This window comes from Penicillium manginii (assembly GCF_028828005.1).
Source record: "Penicillium manginii strain IBT 31320 chromosome Unknown utg000004l:1.0-7231830.0:1.0-7236170.0, whole genome shotgun sequence".
In the NCBI taxonomy this organism is placed as follows: domain Eukaryota; kingdom Fungi; phylum Ascomycota; class Eurotiomycetes; order Eurotiales; family Aspergillaceae; genus Penicillium; species Penicillium manginii.
Window position 1 is genome coordinate 3,047,684 of NW_026643105.1, and position 22,967 is coordinate 3,070,650.

Consider the following 22,967-nt stretch of genomic DNA (forward strand, 5'->3'; position numbering starts at 1 on the left):
TAATATAGTACTATTCTGTTTCCTTTTACTATTAGAGTATAATTTTAAATATTATAATATAATATTCTGAACTATCTAGTAGATTAGTAGAGATAGGATAATCTCTTAGTCTGTTTAGAATTAGATAACCTATTTAGTAAGAATCTAGATATTACTAAATAAATTATTTAGAACTAGTAGGAGGAAGTATAGTATAAATATCTGTGTTACTTTAATCTGATAATATATTTAGAGAAAAAGGAATATAGTAAGTACTCTTTCTTCTACTATATTAAAAAGAGAATACTTATTGATGACTCTGAGCTAGGTTTTTTATCTAATAAGCCTTCTTCTATAACTACTAAGATATACCTACTACTAAGTATATAATAACCTACTTCTAGGATAGATACTAATCTTCTCTAAGATATCTAAGCTTCTATTAATAAGAATAGGATTTTAGGGGGACCACTAATAAAGGTATTATTAGGTGTGATACTGCTTTTATTTCTTTTATTTCTGTTGTTTCTTTTGTTATAAATTAGCTAAGGGATAGCCAAATTTTCAGAGAGGGTGGTATATAGTGGGGATTTTCACTCTTAATATTAGAGTCCTCTAGTTATATAATTAAGGCCTTACCAATAAGGTCTTTATTTTTTTTATTTCATAAGGATAAGTAGTGTGAGGAGTATTACTAGGATACTATTATCTAGAGGATCTGTAATTCTTAGTGATTATCCCAAGGATTAGTGGTAATCTTTAGTTTTGTATCCTTTTTCTTGAAAGGATAAGTAGTGTAAGGAGTGTTACTAGGATATAATAATCTTTAGTAGTCACTATCTTCTGTTCTTCTACTTTAGGTATAATAGTTATCTTCTTTAGTTTCTTTTATATATATACACATAGAGAGAGATTTTCCTATTTAATTTAGATTTAATTTTATATAATGTCCTACTGAGGCTATAAGGTAATGGTATTAGTATACTGTCTATAAAAGGTTCTACTCTTTACTCTCTTGTTCTTCTATAGTGTTATATGTGGTATACTACTCTCTTGTACTCTGTGAGTATGGTGGTTTTGTTCTCTTGTAATTAACCTGTCTGCTTGACAGATAGCCAACGATCATTCCTATCTTTTAATATAGAGTATAGTTATAGAAGTAGCTAATTCTACCCCTAATATATTTATAGTAGTAAGTTATAGATTTTAACTAGATAGCTTAACTATATAGTAAGTACTAATTTCTAGGTCTTACTAAGAGTAAAGAGTAATAAGATAAAATGATAGGCCCTAAGTACTATATAATTAGGTTTTCTAGACTTCCTGATTACTATTATAGTAGACTCTTAAAGTATTTTAGAAAGTAACTATACTAAAGATAGATATAAAAAAGATCTAGTATAAAATATAGAATCTCTAGGATGTAGATAATATATTAAAGTATAGTATTTAGAATCCTATTAGTTTTAGGGACTTTATAGAGTACAGTACACTTAGTAGTATATATAATTTCTTTAGTAGTAATTAGAGAAGTATTAAGAGGGTCTAGATAGTAGTAGCCTTTAATATTAGACAGATTAGCTTTAGAGACTATAGAGAAAAGATTATTATAGAAAAGGCTACTTTCTAACTATAATAGTATACTCTTAACCTAATATATTATTAAGTATTAGTATAAAGGTAATAAATTAGTTATACTTTCAAGTAGTCTTAGCTAGGTACTAGAAGTTATTAATATTACTAGTCACTACTTCTATATATTCCTACTAGCTCTTATATATAATCTTCTTACTTATATAGCCTAGTTTACTCTTTACCTAGGAGTATTCTACCTTAGTCTCTATTTAGGCTTTTTCTTTAGTCCCCTAGATCTATGTATAGACCTATTAGACTTATTATTAGAGGGGATCTAAGAGTAGAGTATAAATTAGCTAGGAGTAGGGGGGTAATAGTCGCCTTAGGTATATAGACTTTAGTAATATTAGTTATAGATTTAATAATAGTACCTATAGTATTATTAATTATAGTAGGGCTAGGCCCCTATATCGTATATACAGTATCTAGGTATATTAACTAGCTCTTCTAATATATTAATAGGGCCTTTATCTAGGCCTCCTAATTAGCTTTGTTCTACTTATACTTTACTTAGCGGGGTACTTTCTTAAGGGGTAGAGTAGAGTTAATCTTGATAAGTACTAATATATAGTTAGTAGTATATTATATATTTTGTATAGCTAGTAGAGAGAATACCTAGGTTAAGTCTAATATTAAATAGATATTCTTATTAAAGATAGAGCCTTTAAGTATAACTATAGTTTTCTTTGTTAGGAGATTAAGTCTATAATCCCTTATTATTACTATAATAGTGTTGGTATTAGTACTAGGGAGGTATATAGACTATATCTTAAGACTATAATAGGTAGTATAAGTTAAGATCACCTATGATGATCTATTTACTAGTACTAAAGGGTATATATATAATATATATAGCTAAGATCTCCTAAAGTAGTTAAATAATATCCTATACCTTATTTTCCTTAATAACTTACTTACTATAATTAGGGTCTATTGGTGTTATAGATTAGATATATATATTATAAATATATAAAATATAGCTATTAGTATTCAGTATTAATATACTAAATTTATAGTTATAGTACTTAACTAACTAAGCTTTTAAATTAATCTTCTTATTTATATAGAAGTATATTCTAGTGTATACATCTAGGCCCTTCTAGAGGTTAGACATCCATAGTAATAGCTATGATATAATATAAAATATACCCCTATTTCCAGCTTTATTTACATATATACTTCTGGTTTCTATGCTACTAGAATCTCTATCTCTTATACTCTTTCCCCACAAAAGAGGTATATTATTACTATATCTCTTAATTTACTATAATTAGCCTATAATATTTAGAGGTGATCTAATATTACATATTATAATTTAACTCCAAATCGATATACCATAGGCAGTAGTACTACTAAACAAGGTACAACTTAGTAGTATAATATTGTATCCCCTAACTAAGGATATTATCCGATTTGTTATTACTACTATAATAGGTACTATAGCTTTAGTAGACTTCCCTAGTACTTTATAAACTAGCTAAGGTTACTAAGGGATAGGAAAAGACTCTATAGAGAGAGAAGGGCTAGTAGTCAGGATTAAAGATTAGGACTAATAATAGGGTAGCTATAACTATCTCTATATTATAGGTTCTAGCTTTAGGTTTAGCTATAGGGGTACTATTATAGTCCCAAGGGATATATAGTAGAGAGTAGGATTAGCTCTAGCTTACTATAGGAATTTAGTTTATTAAGGTAGTCTAATAAGGCTTATTAGGGATGATAGTTATAGTAGTAAGATCAGGTTAATCTCTAGGGATATATATACTAAGGTCTAGGCAGTTAGGTACTAGGGAAAGAAGAATATTACTATTACTATAACTACTGTTTGTAGGGACACTATACATTTTCTATATAGGTATATAGTGTTGGTAGAATATAAAATAGTAGATATCTTTCTTATTAATACTACTATAGATAGGAATACTACTCAATTCTTCTAATAAGTCAAGAATCAAATATTTATAGAGAAAGTTAGTAAAGTCCTAAATATAGATAAATTCTATAAGGATATTAAAGTATCTATTGGTAACTAACTATATTTTTAAGAGGTATACCTTTAGAAAAGGAAGTAGAGCCTAGGAAACTAAGTACCTAGAACCTAGTAACCTACTTAAGATCTACTAGTACTATATCTTAATACTAATTTACTGAGAATATCTAGACTATACCAGTCTATAGACTAAAATAGGTTTATCTATCCAAAAGGGAAAGACTTGAATTATCTTCTAGCGATTATACTAGGGGTATTTACTCTATCTCTGTCTTCTTAGAAGAGTGTTTCCCTCCTGAAAAATAATATTACTACTATAGATAAATTAGAAGACTATAATATAGAGGAAAAGGAGAATAGTAGTAAAGATCAAACCCTAACTGGTCTTCTATGAATAATACTTGTAATAATAGAGAATATAGATATATGTTCTAAATAGGACTCAGAAAGTAATGAGAAAATATAAGATACCCTTCTAATAGAGTAAGAAATATTAAATAGTATAATTGTTTAAGGAAGTAAGGACGAAATAGTTACCCCTTCTAATATACATATAAAGTACAGTTATTTACTATATTCTATAACCTAATATAAGTCTTTGAGGAGAGGGACTTCTTGAAGTAGGAGAATAGTTTGATTATATTAAAAGTTATTGGGAGGTAATTAGTAAGATCTAAAGATATTTCTATTAATACTCTTTATAGTAAGTATACTAATATATTAGTGGAAGCTATATAGATAATAAGTATATTAAAGAATTATTAGTAAATAGTAAGCTAAGTTACCCTATTACATAAGAATATTGGTAATCAGGATCAATTTAGAATACCCTAAATAGTTCAGTTTCTGACTAGAAATAATCTTAGTTTCTATTATTTTAAACTATAGTACTATAGATCTCTAGTCTTAGATTTCCCTACTACTATAGAATAATTATTAGTTAATACTTTAATTAATTAAATCTATATGGGGGAGATGGTAGATATTTACTCTAAGAATATATATAATAGTAGTAGTACTATATTACCTAGTCTCTTTTTATAGGTTCGAAAAGATCTTAATAGAGACTATTCTAAAAGATTATGGTTATTAATCTACTAGGAATTCTAAATATGATATTACTATTTAAGTAAGTTAGTAACGGAGATCAGATAGCTTTATAGGACATAGTATTCCAATATCTAGTAACTAATTTAATAAAATGTCTCCTACTATATAGTATATATCTTTTTCTAACCTAACTATATATAGTATCTAATCTTCTACCCCTACTATACTAAAAGTACCTAAGCTATTAAAAATACCAGATAGGATAGTAAGATTTTATAAGGGTCTATCTTTTTTACTTAGGAAAATAAGAGAAATTATAACATAATACTAAAAGAAATATATAAAACTAAATATCTTACACTACTAGGAAAATATTGACATATAGTCCTATTCCCAATAGTCTTATTACTAGTATATAACTATACATATAGACTAAGAATAATAAAGAAAAGCATAGTATATATAAGACCTTTAAGATTCATAGTATTAGGGATATATCTCTTCCTCTTCCTTTTCTACCCTATAGATTGATAGAACCCTCTAAAGCTATATAATAGTTTGGACTTATAGAGTACATAACTATTTAAGATAGATATAAAACTCTTAATTATACTAAAGCTAATATATAGGATGAACTCTGTAAGATATATTATACCTAAATACCTGCTATTAAGACGATGTCAAGTTATTCTTTACTTTACTATGGTACTATTCTATTTCCTTTTATTACTAGAGTCTACTTCTATACTATAAAGTATAATATTCTGAGTTACTTAGTAGAAATATAATACTAGGATAGTCCTTTAGTCTATCTAGAACTAGATAATCTCTTTAGTAAGGATATAGCTTTGAGTAAGGATATAGAGATAACTAAGAAGATTATCTAAGATCAATAAACAGGAATATAGTATAAGCACCTCTGCTTTTTTAAATGAACTAAGTATCTTAAAAAGAGAGAATATAGTAAAAACTTCTTCTTCTATTATATTAAGAATAGTTTACTTACTAACAATCCTAAACTAGGCCTGTTACCCAATAGAACAGTATATATATCTGTTAATAACAAACTACTATTAATTATATAGACTCCTACCCCTAAGATAGAGACTGATTTAAATAAAGAAGTCTAGACCTCTATTGATATAAGATATTATGTAAATCAATATTAAAGTATTATTTATTTTGTTTCCTTTGTTTCTAATTAACCAAGGGAGGGTTAGTCTTTCAGGAATAGTAATATATAATAAGGATTTCCATTCTTAATATTGGTATCCTAGAATTATATAACTAAGGCCTTAGTGATAAGGCCCTTATTTTGTTTTGTTAGATTAAGTGGGTGTTTGTTCTATATAGTATGTATAACAACTATATACATACACACCCTTATAAGATATCCTACTGAGTGCTGAGGTTATAGTATTAATATACAGCTTACGAAAGATTCTACTAGTCATGAATTTATCTCTCTCGTGTCATGCCTTACCTACTACCCTCCTACACTCTATAAGTGTGTTGGTTTTATCCTCTTAACCAACCTATCTGCCAACGCAGACTGCCAGCGAGCATTCCTATCTTTTACTAGTTATATAAACGAATACCAAAACTATCAATAAAAGAATTTATATCTAGAAATAGTGTATGAGTGATAAATAAAATCTCGCTGTTAATAAATTTCTTACTCTCCTTAATATAGTTACCTATCTAACTACGATGATGAAGAATAGTAATATTATTACTACATTAAGGGACGTTTATACTTTAATTATTTAGTAGAATAATTATTATACTAAAACTCTTTGAAAAATGTTTATATGGTAGTAAAATTCTGTCTACTTCTTTCTATTCTTGGTATTATCTTTCAATATTTATATTGTAAAACTAGCTATAAAAGTAACTAGTACTTGATAGTCTATATGTAGATAGATAGTATAGAGATAAATAAGAGTATTACCATTGAATAGAGCTGGTTCTAATAGAGATGGGATATACTTTATTCTCTAGGAAAATCTATAATTAATAGTTTATAAGACAGATTATCAAATTGTTAATTCTCTAATATTTTTAGATAGTAAAAAAAAGATAATACATTATATAAATATTAAGAGTAAATTATAGTAGTTATATGTCTACTCAGTATGTATTAACTAACAATAATATCTCACTATAGATTAATTAACTCTAGAATATTATATTTATCAATCAAACTATACTGAATCTAGTTATAAATTATTACTAGATCTTTAGATAGAAAATTAGATTCTAAGAGTCTATATATGTAGTAATTATATAAGATATCTATATCACTTTCTTCCTAGAGGATAATCTATAGATATTTATACTAAAAGATAAAGATATCTCTCCTGTCTATCTTATATTAGAGAATATAAAACTAGAGATTACTAATCTAATTATTAGGTTTAATAATACTATAGATACTACTTAGGTAGTTACTAATAAACTAGTTCTCTGTAGGTATATTTATACTTACTACTATTATAATTATAACTATCACTTATAGTACGTCATACTACTAATACAAAGCCTATAGATATTTTATCTATATCTATAGAAAATCTAAAGTATATGTATTTTATATCTAATGATTACTATTATACTTATAACTCTGAGATTATGAGATATACTACTTATGTTAATAATAATATTCACAAGAAGTATATCTATTATTCTATTTCTTATTGGGACTATCTCATATAGATAAACTAATTAGCCTATATTTAGTAACTCTATGATAAAAGTCTATGGTAATACTATAAGCCTCTATAGAAAATTCTCAGTACAAAAATGGTATCTCTTATAGTAGTAATAACTAGGATATTATCTCTTTAGTATTAGATTATCTCGATCTTAGTATCTAAATTCCTACAGATAATTCTAATTTTACTACTATAACTACTCTTCTAAAAAAGAAAAAAGATTACTAAAGTATCTTAGTAAGTTATATCTCTATAATTATCAGTATAGAAGAGATCCCTACGATAAAATAGAGTTGATCTTACTTTCTATTTTAAGTATATCCCTAGGACTATAAAGATAATCAAGTGTAGAGCTACATTTATAGAAAATATGTTGAGATTAATTTTAATATAAGATATACTATCAAAGAAGATCTTCATATTACTACTATGAATGGAAGTACCTTTATCAATAGTATATAGCAGATTAAGTGAATTAAAACTATTACCAGAATTATCACTATGGTCATTCCTGAGACTCAATCTTAGAATACATATTTATAATACTAGTAAATAGATTATTACAGGTAACTTTAATCTCTACTATCTACTATAATCCAAGATATAGTCTTCTAATCTCTATAATAATAAAACTAAACCCATTTAGTAATAATAGAGAATTATAGACTTAATGTATTAATATAGAAAGAGGTTACTTTGTTTCGAACCCCTATTTTCAGTTAGAAAATCTACTTAATATTAGATCTAAGTATCTACTCTACATACTATATAATGTTATATGATGTTAGTAGTATTATACTACTAATTGTATACTAAGACTAATAAAGTTTAACTATAGTACTCTCATAAATATTTCACTGGAGATTAAACTTAAAGTAGAAGAAAGTTAATGAGAAGACCTAAATTAAGATTTTTTTAACTTATTATGGAAGTTAGTTAATATATCTAGATATCATATAAGCTATATATACTATATAGGGACCTAGTCCTACTATAATTAATATTAGTATACTAATTAGTATTACTAAAATCTATACACTAAAGACTACTAATATCTAATACTCCTAACTAATTTATACACTATTTCTAATATTTTTCTATCAACAAGTCTAATAAGTCTAAAAGTAAATATAGAGTGTTTAATAAGAAATTGAAATCAAGATTTAAGTAGAGTACTTGTAGTTAGAGAATAAGTTAGGTTATTTAAGTAAGAAATTAGTCTCAAAAAGTTAGTATGACTATATAAAAATGGTAACTGATAATATTGATAATCTCTAGTATCTTACTATGACTATTTATGAAATCAAACTAACTGATGATATTACTATTCATACTTGATAATACTTTAGACTAAGAATATATTAGTATAGTTAAGAAAATAATTTTTTCTGTACCATTTTCTTCTTTATTATCTTCGAAGCTAATCTATCCAATGTTAATCGTTACTACTACTCTTAATTTATTGAGATTCTTTTGATTGTTATCAAAGAAATTATATATATTATTAAGAATATTACTCCATATAAGACACTTGGGCCCAATAGAATTCTAAATACTATATCAAGTAAGATACTGATATCCCTAAAATTCTCTAATCTATGATAAATAATATAATATAATTTTAGAAACTCAATATTCTGGCTTGATCTATTGGTAATTATTTTTAAAAAAAAGTATTATGTAATAATAGTTCTTATCAAGATTTAAGTGACTAGCTAATTATTGATAAAATGTTATCTAATCTCTCAATATTAAGACTCTCGATAGTTCATCTGATAAATATGAAGTACTTTCTTAATCCCAAGGATAAAATAGTCTAAGCTAGAGTTAGTATATTGGAGATACTATACCTTTATAAAGAGTAGTAGAAAGAAAACTCAGTGTAGATAATATCTAATATTTATAGGTATAAGAGGGTGATACAGGCTAGGTAGTTAACATAAAAGCAGAGCGATATTATGTCCTTTTTTAAATAGAATTTAGTATACAAATCAAAAGAATATATTTGAAATACTTTAATAACATTATTTTCCCTAGATCTAGAGTTTCAATTTTCTAGTGTAAGATGACAGCTTATTGTCCTGTAACTATCTTAGTTATTTATACTACTACTACTACTACTACTACTACTACTACTACTATATATATATATATTATAACTATTAATACTTAGTATTAGTACACTAAGATTATTGTTATAGTATTTAATAGACTGTATCTTTAGTTTAATCTTTTTTTTCTAAAAATAAGTCTAGAAATATATATTCAAATCTTTCTCAAATTTGCTAATTTCTAGTAATACAGTGGGAGGCCAAAATAACTCGTCTAATCCACTTTTTCACCGCCCCCCCCCCCTTATTTTAGCATCTACATCGCCACACTCACCATGAAGCTATTTCACACCCTATTACATAGTATATAGGCTTTCATATCAACTATTTTTATAATTCCTGTCCCCTCTACACCTCCTCCAGTACTCTTATGATCAAATAGGGCTTTAATAAGCCCTTGTAGACAACAATACACTGCTATGTGGACTAATATATCCGTACAAAGCTTATTGAACTTTGATTAGCTACTTAATAGTAATTTCTATAAATTACTGCGGAAAATCCAACAATTCCACTCTTGATAATTTAATCTACTATATATATTCATCAAAGAAGAGGTTATATAAATAAGAGCTATGCTGGCCGTGGCTATAAACAGATTTTAAATAAGGAAGAACGTCAATAAACTTTGAAGTAATTTATAGGAATCCTAATATCCTATATAAAGATCTACTTGTAGAAGTTGATTATAAGATCAAAAAGAATATCTCTACTGACTTTTGAATAAGGAGAATCTTTAGAAGTAGAGAAAAAACCAAAAAGAAATATATTAGAAAAGATCTATATTATTAAAAGATCTGCTAAGACTAAGAAGTATAGATACTATACTTGAGAGGATTAGTAATAGATTTATTAGTCTAATAAATATACTAGGAAATATAGAAAAGATAGCTAATCTGAATTTATCTCTCAGAGGTCTAACTATTAGAATAAGTAAAATAATAATACTTTTATCGTTAAATTTCTAGAAAATAATCATCTTAGATGATGTAGACTTGTTTTTCTAGAGGTTAATATTGTTCTGGATTAATTTCTTTCTTTGGAGATAATTAAGGATCTAGAAAAGTAAATAGTGTAGATTTATTTATAATTTATAATCTTTATCAGTATATTCTTCTAACTCTATTCTAACTCATAATAAGAGAAGACAAACAGCTTTGTTATAATAGTTATTTTTATATATAAAACACTAGTTACTTTAATATTCTAGAAAATAAGTATACTAATATAGATACTAAAATTACTACTTCTAATCCTAATACACGATAGTATATTTATATTAGTATAGTCCTATATTATACATTATTATAGTTATTATAAAGATATATAAAACATATATTATATTCTACTATACTATGAATAAATTACTCAACTTAATACTAAAATCTTAATACTAAAATCCTTAAGTTTAATTAAGCCTATATAAATAACTAAAATTAGACTTTATATCTAAGATAATAGAATTTATATTAAATATATAGTTACTACTATAATAACTATAATAGAGCTAAAATCTTCCTACTCATATAGACTATTAGTTACTATAGTAAATAGCCTCCCTATATGTAAACTAGTATAATTATTTATATTAATTAGCTTTAGTTATGTAAAATTAATATCTTAACTAGAGATACAAAGTAATAAAAGAGATTATAGATTTAGAGATAAATACCCTATCCCAATAATCTTCTACTACTATTATCAATACAGCGACTATAGCAAAGTGTGCGGGCCTACAGCAGGTGTGCCTGTTCCAGGGGGTGAACTAACAGAGCGCTGATTCGTCCGCTAGTTGCTACTCGGAGCTGCTGCTTCTTTGGCAGCGGGACAGGGTAGAAGAACGAGGGACCATCCATACAACATATGCCTTCTCCACATCGTTGCGTAGCAGCGAATACCTCCCGTGGTCGTCAACCATCACTCACGGTCTGAGCCTGCCGCACGCCCCCATCCTTCCTATGATGCACATGGTCCTGTTCGGGCACCACCAGGACGGAGAAGACCCAGTCGTACCTACAGACAACGTCCAGACGTACCAACACTACGCCATGACCAATACCCGATTAGACGGGGAGAGCTTCGCCGTCCGCTTCCTGGCCTATCTGTCAGCCCTGAGCTCGGGTTCGGAATCCGAGAAAGCCCTTCTGCAATTCGCATACCACCAACCCTCATCATCATCGTCCAGTGAACTCAGCGTCATTCCCATCCCAGCGGGATTTTCCAATTCCCACCGTTCGCCCAACGGCCCAACACCCAAACTCAGCGACATCCAGCCCGGCAGCTGGGTGGTACTGGTCGGATTGTCGAAACAGATATCAGATCCCACTGAACCAGCGGCGGACACGCCACCACAACCTGATGGACCACCTCCACTTGATTATCCACGGGAATACCACGCTGACGACGACGTCGTCATACAGTACTCCTTTGTGAGGATCCCACAGGCCGCCGCGGAGACGATCGAGCCAGACCAAAGCTTGCCCGCCAGTCGTGCCGAGGTGGTCGGCGGCCTCACAGACTTTCTCAGTCACACCGCGCCGGAAACCGACCTCCCCGCGTGGGAGACGCGAATCGGGGAGATTCGTGCCTGGAGAGGCTCCGTCGGAACAGGGCAACGGTCCATCGCCATCGGGACCATGTCCGAGAGCAGGGCGAGGGAATTGTTGGACTGTTTAGTCTGAGCGTGGTAGGGATCGCACTAGTTGCAACGAATCTTTCACGTCAACTTTACAGGGCTGGGTTTGGTTGCGCGTGGCCGTTGGATGATGAAGTACGTTTCCTGGTGTGAAAAGCTACCTAGACCTAGATGGATACGCGCAGTGGCCCACTTGTACCATACATAATAGTTTAATGTTGGGATCTCTGCTCTGCTCCGAGGAAGTACCTAGTTTTTTGTAGACTCAGCATCAAACTGCAGGGCTAGGAAAGATGATTACAATACAAGATGCGCCTACACGGGTTGCGATCACGGCGGGTAGGTTAGGTGGAGGTTCCGTTCTGTTGATCCCCCTCGCCTGCTTGGATAAGGGGGTGGAGATATTGTATATTCTGGGTGCTATCCTGTACTCAATTGTCGTAGTTGCAAATGGAGCTGTTTAGGAAGTCAATGTTAGATGAAAGTAATATGCAATCGTTCTTTAAGGGACATATCTATTTCGCAAACCATATAATACAATACAACCAAACATCCACCCTATAATGAGGTAGTGTTCCAGTTCGTAGGCGTTGACGCGATCTTCTCCCACACTGTAAGATCAGTTTCTGGTGCGGTCGCCCGCAGAAAGTCGGGCCGTCCTTCTGTTATCTCCAGGGAGTGAGGGAGCGGGTGAATATTTGCAGTTCCTGTTGTTCAAGCTGATCTTCACCCGCCCGTTCCTGTCGTTCTTGTCATTCCTATCGAGACAGTGTGCCGCGGCTCGTCTGCCACAGTCACGCTGGAGGCACCGGAGGCTCCCATCTCCACCACGGATCGAGGGAGGTCATCCAGCCCCGGTGGCCAGATATCTGCCATTTACCCGTTAGCACCCACCATCCAGATGTCCTTTTGGGGAGGAGCCCTATGGAGATCAACTTACAATCCAGCGTTGTCGCCTTAGCCACCGGCCTCTCCTCCAGTTCGAGGATGCGTGGCGCCTCCTCCACCGACAACCACTCACAATACTTCCGCACCCACTGCCCAATCGACAACAACACACGAGGACGCGGACTAGCCAGGACAAGATCCACCTGGTCCGGCTGCTCGTCCTCGACCGGATCCCAGCCTATGTTCTCGTCTTCGCACGGAACCGTAGCCATATAGCATGTAGGAAACGCGGCAATGCCGTACGTCACACGATCAAGATCGGAGATGTCGAGAACAACCAAGCCATACTCGAGACAGTCTGCTCGGAAGACTGTCGATAGAGGCTGGAACTGGATGTCGCCGGGGCGGGTGCTCTCGCGAGAGGCATCGTCCCGCTGCAACGCGTGTAGAACGCAGGTGGCGGTGAATGGGAACTGGCGGATTCCGTCCTCCCGCCAGGGGAGCGGGGGCTGCTGTTTCACTGGCCCCGTGGAGTCGACCATGGGCATGTAGGGGGGCTGCTCGGTGTCCGGCACGCTGGGCCGTTCATGTGTGGGAAGCTCGTCCCCTGACGACTGACGATACCAGTCGTTTGCGAGCGCCGTCTCGGCTTCTAGTTGTGCGCGGTTTGCGGGATCAGAGAGGTTGTCGATCAGTGCGAGGGTATCAGCTACCATATGGCGCACTCGTGGGTATGACGTATGGGTGTTGTATTCGTCGTGGTGTTGGCGGTAGGCCACGGCCAGGGGGCGGGTGGTCCCGTCGGGGCCGACATTCGCAACAATGGCGAAGAGGAAAGACCGGGGGGGTTCTGGTGTAGATGGTGGTGTATTCTGAGTACATTGTGGTCGCTCAGCTGGAAGATGTGAAAGGGGTGTCGTTGTTCCAGGTTCAGGGCTGGGCGGATCATGTGACGGCTAAGGAACTAGTCGGCTGCTAGTATGTGGCCAGGTAACCGTGGGGGCTGGTGGCTAATGTAGGTGGGAATGTTGGCTTAGTGTTATGGTCACCTGTAATTGTCCTATGGAGAATGTGTTGGCTAAATATTTGCGAAAGCCGAATACTGGTGGCCCTTTCCAACTGCAAGCCATGGAAAATGCCCGAATGGGGGTCGTAGAACCTGGCTCGATTTAAAGCAATTCAGCCACTGGACCAATAACACTGGGTAAGACTGTCTGTCTCCCAGGTCAGTGCAGTTTTTTCCAGACCCAAGTACGCTTTGCAGATCAATTATTCTCCCCTGGTTGCACAAAGTAAAGTGCATTCGGATGGACTGTACACGATTACCACCTGTAGCAAATGTCTGGATTGAAGTGCTAATATACACCAAGTCGACCCATGATATAACAAAACAGAGCGACACCTCCCTCCGTACATAGTTTTACACCCCTTACCAACGCTCTCTCCAGAGCCAACCATAGAATCTCAAGTCGATGAGGCTCAGGATGGAGGTTGATCACAGTAACCGGTCGAGAAACGTATGGGCCAAGCTCTCATCAATAACGCGGATGATAATGATACAGCGTTCTACCATCTCTACCTTCCCCCTAACCGCCGGGTCCATTAACAAGTGTGTCTGTACGACCGCCTGCTCCAAAAACTCATCCTGCACGTCTGGTTCCGCCTCCCGAGGGTACCGCTCCACGATCTGTCGAAGCCAGGTCTTCACGCCCAGGCCACTAAGCGACTTGGGTTTGGGTTGGGTCATCTTCGTATAAGCTTTCGCCACGTCCTTCTTCACCTGGTCAAGCCGCGTTTCCCATGTGGGAACATCAATGTCTGGGACGGTTGCTTGCAGGAAGTCGATCAGCCCACCGACCACCTCCACAGTCCTAGGGGCGACCTGCTGTTGTTCCCCGGGCTCAGTATCGGCGGAGGACCGAGGAATACGGATGAACGTGTATCGTAAGAGGGCCTTGTCATCGCTTCTTTCTTGTCTAAGGTCTCGTCGATCCATAAGGACAACCCAGCTGCCGGAGGGGATATCTCCAAGTCGGACTCGGGTTTTGTCCTGAGCAGTAGAGTTTGATTGAAAGAATCCAATGGGTATGGGGGATACACCCAACTCATCTGGCGCTGGTGATGAAGCTGTAACATGATCCGTTGGCCCGTACGATGTTCCGTCGTGGGAGGGTGTAAGCACCGATGTGCCCCAATCGTATGCAAGTCGCAAGATGGCCTTGTCAGGTTCCATGTCGGGACCGAGGGCTCGAAGGTATGCAAGGAACCGCACGGCGAAGTGCTCGGCTGTTAACAGGGTGTTCTCTAGGGAGTAGTGTCTTGTATCCCCGGGGCTGGCGCTGTCCTTGCTGTTAAACAAGAAAATGTGTATCATGGGAAAGGCTGTAACACCGGAGGACGTGGAAGAGGAGCCAATCGTTGAAGGGGGTGTGATCGACTCGAGGCTGCGTAGGCCGCTTGAAAATGCTGAGGTTGACTGGATGATTCTCCGTTCCAGGTGTTTCTTAGACTCCCTCTCCCATAGTTCCAGTAACTGCGAGCATAAACGAGTCGGAATGTCATTGTCCTTCCGGCCCGGCCGCCGTACCAAGAATATCTGCCGAAGAGATGTGGACTGCGCCAGGGCCGCGGCGAGATCATTAAGGTATGACTCCTCCAGTACTTGCTCATCAACGCAGAGAGTCAGTGCAGACGCGCTGCGAAGCGCATCTGCGGTGATGGCTGCAGTGATTACCCGAGGTGATAAGTTAAATACTCCCCAGTTGAGGTGTTGACATGCTGCATAGGCCACGCGTAGGACCTGGCTGGAGAATATAGCGGGACCAAGCCGATGTGGTGCCTCTTCAAGCCTCTCTCGTAGCCTTTCATGGAACTGGGAAAGCAGTTCAATATTCACCATCGGCCTTTCCCCATTCGCACAGAGCGTGGATGTGGGTTCCTGGGTGAGATCGAGCAGATCATCAATGATGCGGTCTATGCCTGATGGGATCGGTGCGGGTGGCTCAACTAGGGTGCTTCTGCTTGAAGCTGCTGATGATCGACCCTTTTCAGCCTTAATTGATTTCTCGTTTACGTCTCTGGAGGATCCATCCTTTCGCTGCGTGAGAGATTCGTCTCGCGGTGGGTCGTCTATGGTGTAGCCGGCCATATAGTCCGAGGGACCGCTGGTGGACTTGGGCGGTCGAAAGTCTGTTTCATAGGTTAGAGATATATATACCGGTAAGGCAGCTACTGACAGTTCACGATGCGCGAGATAGCACTGTTAGAAAATGGTTGAACCGGTTCGACAACCTCCGGGGGAACCAACTCCGGTGGCCAGATATCTGCCATTTCTCCGTTAGCACAGCTGCATCCATCCAGGTTTCACTAGATCATCGGTCCCCAACATACAATTCAAGGAGGCTGTATCCGCCAGCAGTCTCTGCTTCAGCTATAGGACGCCTGGGTGCTTGTCTACACGCCAGGAGTAATACCGGCACAGCCACTCAGCAATCGATAACAGCTTTCGAGGCCGTGAGCTCTCTAGGACCACATCCGGCTCCTGGGCTGGTGGGGTGGCTTTGACACGACCATAGTCCCCTGTCGGGCTTTGGTGCTGAACGTCGGTCATGTAGCGCATGGGGAATGCCACAATACCATACCTCACACCGGTCTCTAGGTCGGAGATATCAAGTACAACAAGGCCGTACTCCTTACAGTCGCCCCGGAATATCGTCGACAGGGGCTGGAATTGAACATCGCTGATGGCGGTGTTGTGGTCATGGTCGCCACGTAACAACGCCAGCGATACGCATGTCGCAGTGAACGGAAATTTCCGGACTGCATCATAGCACCATGTCAGCGGGGGTAGTGGTTCCAGGTCCAGCCGGCGTTCTGTCAGTGGCAGATAAAGGGGCTGCGGGCGATCAGGCACACTGGGTCGCTCATCAATCGGCGGGTCGAGGGATCGACGATACCAGTTTGCGAGGGCCTTCTCCGCCTCGAGACACGCGCGGTTGGCAGGATCTGAGAAAATGGCGATCAGCGCCAGAGTGTCGGCCACCATATGTTGCATTCGTGCCCCTGATCCTAAGGAGTTCCATTCCTCCTGGTGCTGACGGTATGCTACAGACAGAGTGCGACTGGCACCGCCGGGGCCGACATTGGCGACCACGGCGAACAGGTAGGAACGCGGGACTTTATAGTCAACACTGATGTAGCCCGACCTCATGGTGCTGCCGGCGTTGGGAATGACAAAATCCTGTCAGCTCAGAGTCGAAGGGGGGAAGAGGGGATGGTCTTGGCCAAGGAACTAGTAAGAAAAGTTCTATAACTTATAGACTAAGTAAGACCTTTTTAACCTAAGATAGCTAGATTAATAAGATAGATCATTAATAAAGAATTATAAGAGAGAAAAAAATAAGTTAAGACTATCTATCTAAGAATAGTCCTTAGTTAACTCTAATTTAGAGTTAAAATAATAACTTTTCTTAAGATAACTAAAATAAAACTAAGAGATAGTTAAAGAATATTAGTAAGTTCTTTTAACTCTCTAGTACTAGTAAGAAATACTTTTATAGAACTTACTAGAAATATAGTTCTAAGGATTATATAAAGTTAGACTATCTAAAGTTTAGAGATAGTAAAGTAAAGATCTAAGAAGTTAAGAAAACTAAAGATAACTCCCTAAAAATAGTAGAAAAAAGTAATAAGTTAAACTAGATTCTATAGATTTAGACTTATAGTCTTAAGTAAGAACTATTATATAATTATATATTTCTATTATAGTAGGAAAAGATATCTAAATATATACTAACTTAGATTAGACTTCGGCACGACCCACGGGTACCCATGGGTACCCATACCCAACCCATCGATGGGTTAGGTTTTGGGTCCAAATCTCCGACCCATGATGGGTTATGGGTCGGAGCTCAAAACCCATAACCCATCATGGGTACCCATATGGGTACCCATATTGCTGTAAACAGGGCAAACTACGAAAAATCTCGTGATTGCATAATTAATGCAAATTTAGCTGTAATTTTAGGTATTCTAGTCACATGTAAAAGAACCTACATGATGATGATAATTGATTCAAATTAATTCTATTATTCAAATTCTAGTACTGCTCAAAATTATTGTCCTCTCTGTGTTTACGCTTCCTTGTAGACATCCGTAGCTGAGTCCCATTCTCTGGTAATAGAGGCTGCTGAGGATCTTGACCCTCAACACCAAGATCTATTAATTCAGTAGTAGAAGCTACAACAATATCCTCCTCCTCCTCCTCCTCCTCCTCCTCCTCCTCCTCATTATCACTAATCGAAACTATCTCAACATCCTGGAGATTCTCATCATTCTGTTCCTTTGACATCTCAATCTCATCCAACGTAAAATACTTCTCAAGCTGCTTCATCTCTGCCTCCTGGAGATCGAATCTTGATGCACACAGGAATAGCATGATTTCTTCAATAGTCTCAGACTTTAAACGGCCGCGTCGGTAATGGCAGACATCACGCGCGGTGTTAAAAAGCCGCTCAACACCAGCACCAGTTGCAGGGATTGAAAGAAAATCTCGAGCAAGCAATGCAGTTGCGGGAAACCGAGACTGGTTCTCACGCCAAAAATGAAGTGGTTCATCTTCGACTGGGTCTAGAAATAAATTAGTATAGAATATTAAAGATAAAGACTCTTTATGAAAGAGTTAAAGAACAAGACTGACCACTATCAAGATACTGAGCAGCCTCATCTCCAACAGGTTTTGCTATAGTCTTGCTCCCACTGAGCATCTTGTTGAGTTTTGATGTAGGTCTTGATGATGCCTGGGGTGTAGGTGAGGCTTGATCTCTGGCAAGACGTTGCTGATATGGAAGCAGTGCTGACTGGAATGATTTGCGATATGCAACACGCCACTGTTGCTCCCAGTCATCAGTTTGAAAGAACTGGAATTTGCTATCTGGTGCAACCATAGTACAAATCGCAAAGATATGTCCTTTCACACCATCTGTTTGCGAATAGTAGCCACCAAGCCTCTGTCGGCCAGCTTCAAGTGATTGGAGCATCTGCTTTTTCCATGGAATCCGCTTCTTCTTTAGCTGACCTATTGACTTCTCAAGATGCTCAAAGAGTGCATTGTAGAGCTTGAAAACCAGATGTGTAGTAACCTCCTTTGTCTTTGACAGCTCAGTAGTGTAGTCAAAGAAAGGCTCTGTAATACAGAGAAGATAATCAATCTGACGCCACTCCTCATTATTAAGCAACATCTCTTTACAATCATACTGCTCACAGAATGATATAAAGTAGCTGCGTAGTCGTTTGGCACGTCGAAGCATCAAAAAGGTTGAGTTCCATCGATTTCGGACATCTTGAATAGGCACTAGCCTAGGTTCTTTAGGCTGAAGCTGGAGAAAGGTCTCTCGCCGTTGAGGACTGGCATGGATGTAAATTGCAAGATAGCGGACCTTGTTCAATGTGCCTGAAATCTCATGTTTCTGTTGTTTTGCATTTGCCTTTGCTGCAGACGATTGCCGATCGGTCCATTTTGTCTCAGCGGCATCATTTTGGGGTACAGCTTTAAGACGATCAAGAAGCTGATTCAGACAGAGCTGGATGACATGGGCAAGACAAGGGATTCGGATAACAGTGGTCTCACTAGAGAGTGCTTGCTGAATTGTATCCACCAAAGTTTTGTTGTTTGTCGCATTGTCTGTTGTAATTCCAAAGACTCGATTTTGGATGTTGTGATGGGTCAAGGTCTCAAGGAGAACTGCGCTTAGATTTGCACCAGTATGTGAGCCATATAATGGCTTAAATCCAAGAAGAACCTCTTGATATACCCAGTTGGCATTAACAAAATAACCAGTGATTGCCATAAAAGCCTGGTTATAGGGAGAAGTCCAACAATCTAGTGCAATCGATATTTTTGACTCAGGAGGAAGGGTTTTGAGAGTAGAGCGTTGTTTATCTTGGATAATATCTCGTAATCGTCGCCGAATCGTTGTTGCAGAAGGTATCATCGGAGGAGAAGGTGCTAAGCGTGCAGATCGGATAAGGGTGTGGAAGGTTGGATGTTCAATAAGATGGAATGGTAGGCGATTTAAGGTGAGAAACTGCAATAGCTGTGTCTCCCATGTAGTTTGTGAGAATGACTGAGTAGCTGTTTGGCCCTAAAATAGTTAATATAAGATAAATAATAGTAAATAGAGAACATACTTCTGATATTAGGAACTGAGAGATATCCTCTTTTCTGTTGGCCTTGACCTTTTGGCAAGCTGCTGTTTTGAGATGCTTTAACAGAGTTGATGTACCATATAGACTTCTGCCATTTGGTAAAATTGATGCAGGATGCTCTAAGATCCGGGCACAGTTTTTACACATAACCTTTGGTGCCCCATCTTTACAAGCGGCAACCTGATCAAAGTGACTCCAGATATCTGAATTGCGATTTGTATCCCATTTGAGATTGCTTTTCTGTCCAAAGTCTGTCTGGAGCCACCAATCAACCCAATCTGTGTGAGTCATGCTGTTGTAAAGTACAAATGCCTTTCTCCGATTGGGGCCAACACGAGTAAATAAGTCAGGGGGAGGAAGATTGCTCGGTCGGAGAAAATCAGGCTCACTACCTTCAATTGGACAAGAACCAAGAATACTGTTTGTCGGCGTAATAAGAGGATTTGAAGGAGTAAAATCAGTTAACTGACCTGTGTCCCCCTCATAAAGAGAGGGCAGAAAGTCAGACTCCTGGCTTTGGCCTTGGGACATATTGACACCAACTGAAAAATAGCTGTAGAGAAAGCGAGACATATTAGGAGAGAACATACCTTTAGCAAAGAGATTGACTGAACAGACAGATTCTTCTAAATCCAGCTGGAAAAGGGGATAAGTAAAAGCAATATAGGGAAATGATATTTTATTGGCTATGGGCACAGATCTGATCCACTGAAACCCATCACCAACCCATCAAGCCCATGTGATATATCGAAAGCCCATCAAAAACCCATCGGAAACCCATAATACCCATCAGAAACCCATTTAATACCCATTCCCAACCCATTTCCCACTTTTTGGGTCGAAAAAGATTTTGACCATGGGCAGTTTTTGGGCGAAAAACCATCCCACCTATAAGATAGACTCTTTGTCTCTAAAAGCTCTCTATTACCTGGGTATCTATAGTAAAAATGAATAAATAAATACTAGTAGACTTTATTCTCTATGAGTATTTATTAGTGCTCTAGATTTTGGTAGTTCTTGAAGTGAAAAGCATTTTTGATCCCTGTTATATTGGAGTATGTATTACCTTCCTAGAGATATATATCTCCATGTTCTTCCAAGGTTAAGCGTCAAAACAGCCAAAACATTACATACTACAAAAATAGAACCACTGCTACCTAAATTTAACAATTTGATCTGAAAAAAATAAATAATTTGATTCAAAGATTCTTCTGCTGATTTTAAAAAATGTATTTTGAGAAGAGACTGTAACTATACAGCCATGAAGTCATGAATATCAAAATTACAATGATCAGTCAGCTGAATTATCCATGCCAAGCCTCAAATTTATGCACAATATGGGTTTTTTGTACCCATATGGGTACCCATGAAAAACCCATGGGTACCCATCGGGATGGGTGCACCATTTTGAAAAAACCCATAACCCATCATGGGTTGGGTATGGGTCCAAAAGTTGGACCCATTTGGACCCATTGCCGAAGTCTAACTTAGATATATATACTAAGTTTAACTCTTCTATCTTAGAAATAGTTAGGAAAAAGAGTATATATATCTATAGTATTTAGACTATTCCTATTACTATAAGTAACTTATATAGTACTAAAAAGATACTAAATTAATCCTATATTATAGTTAATAGAGATCTAAGAATTAAAGTATCTCTAGTTTTTTTTAAAAAAATTTAATACTAATTAATTACAAAATTATATTAGTTCTATAGAAGAATTAGTAGTAATTTAAAACTAAAAAGTTAAAGATTAAAATATTAACTATATTATATTTTATAAAAGTATATAGAAATAAAATTTGTATCTTTATAGTACTAAAGATACTAGAAGATAATTTAGTCTTTCTAGATAAATATAAATCTAAAAATAGTTTAAATTCTAATTAAATTCTTTCTAAACTATAGGATTATATATCTATATTTAAAGTTTAAAAATCTAAGATTATATCTCTAAAGAAGAAGATTAATTATAAGATCAGTCTTAAAGAGAGTAGTATACTCTCTTTTAGACTTATTTACTCTCTCTTTTAAGTAGAATTAAGAGTTCTCTAAGAATATATTATAGGGCTTATATTAAAGAGGGTAAGTTTTAGTAAGAAGTAACTAACTCTTTTTATATTCTCTTTAGTAATCTGATCTTATCTTAGCTATACTAGAGATTTATATCTGATTTAATATTAATTTATACCTAATCTATATAATAGTTAGGGTAAATAACTTAATATAATATTTTCTTTATTCTTAAAGTTTCTTTAAGAATTAGTCTCTATTACTATTTATTGTAGTAGGGGTTTCAATCTCAATATCAGAGTCAGGTGACTAGGGCCTTAGTAATAAGGTTACTATTTAGTTTTGAGGAAATAAGTAGTATTTATTCCCTAGTATTAATATTATTACATATATTCCTCTTTTCAAAATATTCTACTAAGACTGCTAAAATTTGTAGTATTAATATACTATCTAAGAGAGATTCTATTATTTATTTAATTATTTCTCTATAGTATCACACTTTATCTACTATCCTTCTATACTCCCTTAGTATAGTAGTTTTATTCCCTTATAATTAATCTATCTACTTGATAGATAACTAGTAAATATTCCTATCTTTTATATAGTATCCTTAGGAAAGCTTAATTAATAAAAGAGTAGCTAAAAATAAGAATAATACTACTATAAGAAGTAGATACTATATTTAACCCTAAGAGAATAAGATATTATTTAAATATATTATAAAGGATAAAGAGTAACTTAA

General features: G+C 35.9%; 3 protein-coding genes across 3 annotated transcripts; 1 reads left to right on the forward strand and 2 right to left on the reverse strand.

The window, feature by feature from the left end:
- Nucleotides 1–11,440: 11,440 nt before the first annotated feature.
- On the forward strand, nucleotides 11,441–12,160 carry N7533_004859 (uncharacterized protein; the record flags this gene model as incomplete). The annotated part of the gene is made up of 1 exon (XM_057101509.1): nucleotides 11,441–12,160. The coding sequence occupies one exon, from the start codon at nucleotides 11,441–11,443 to the stop codon at nucleotides 12,158–12,160; it is 720 nt and encodes a 239-aa protein (XP_056961139.1).
- Nucleotides 12,161–12,840: 680 nt separating this feature from the next.
- Nucleotides 12,841–17,212, reverse strand: N7533_004860 (uncharacterized protein; the record flags this gene model as incomplete). Its single annotated transcript, XM_057101510.1, has 6 exons — nucleotides 12,841–12,983; nucleotides 13,055–13,938; nucleotides 14,508–16,191; nucleotides 16,239–16,348; nucleotides 16,393–16,404; nucleotides 16,476–17,212. 6 exons carry the CDS (start codon nucleotides 17,210–17,212, stop codon nucleotides 12,841–12,843), a joined length of 3,570 nt encoding a protein of 1,189 aa, XP_056961140.1.
- An 888-nt stretch (nucleotides 17,213–18,100) lies between these two features.
- On the reverse strand, nucleotides 18,101–20,739 carry N7533_004861 (uncharacterized protein; the record flags this gene model as incomplete). The annotated part of the gene is made up of 3 exons (XM_057101511.1): nucleotides 18,101–18,630; nucleotides 18,701–20,144; nucleotides 20,191–20,739. The coding sequence occupies 3 exons, from the start codon at nucleotides 20,737–20,739 to the stop codon at nucleotides 18,101–18,103; spliced, it is 2,523 nt and encodes an 840-aa protein (XP_056961141.1).
- Between the last annotated feature and the right edge of the window lie 2,228 nt (nucleotides 20,740–22,967).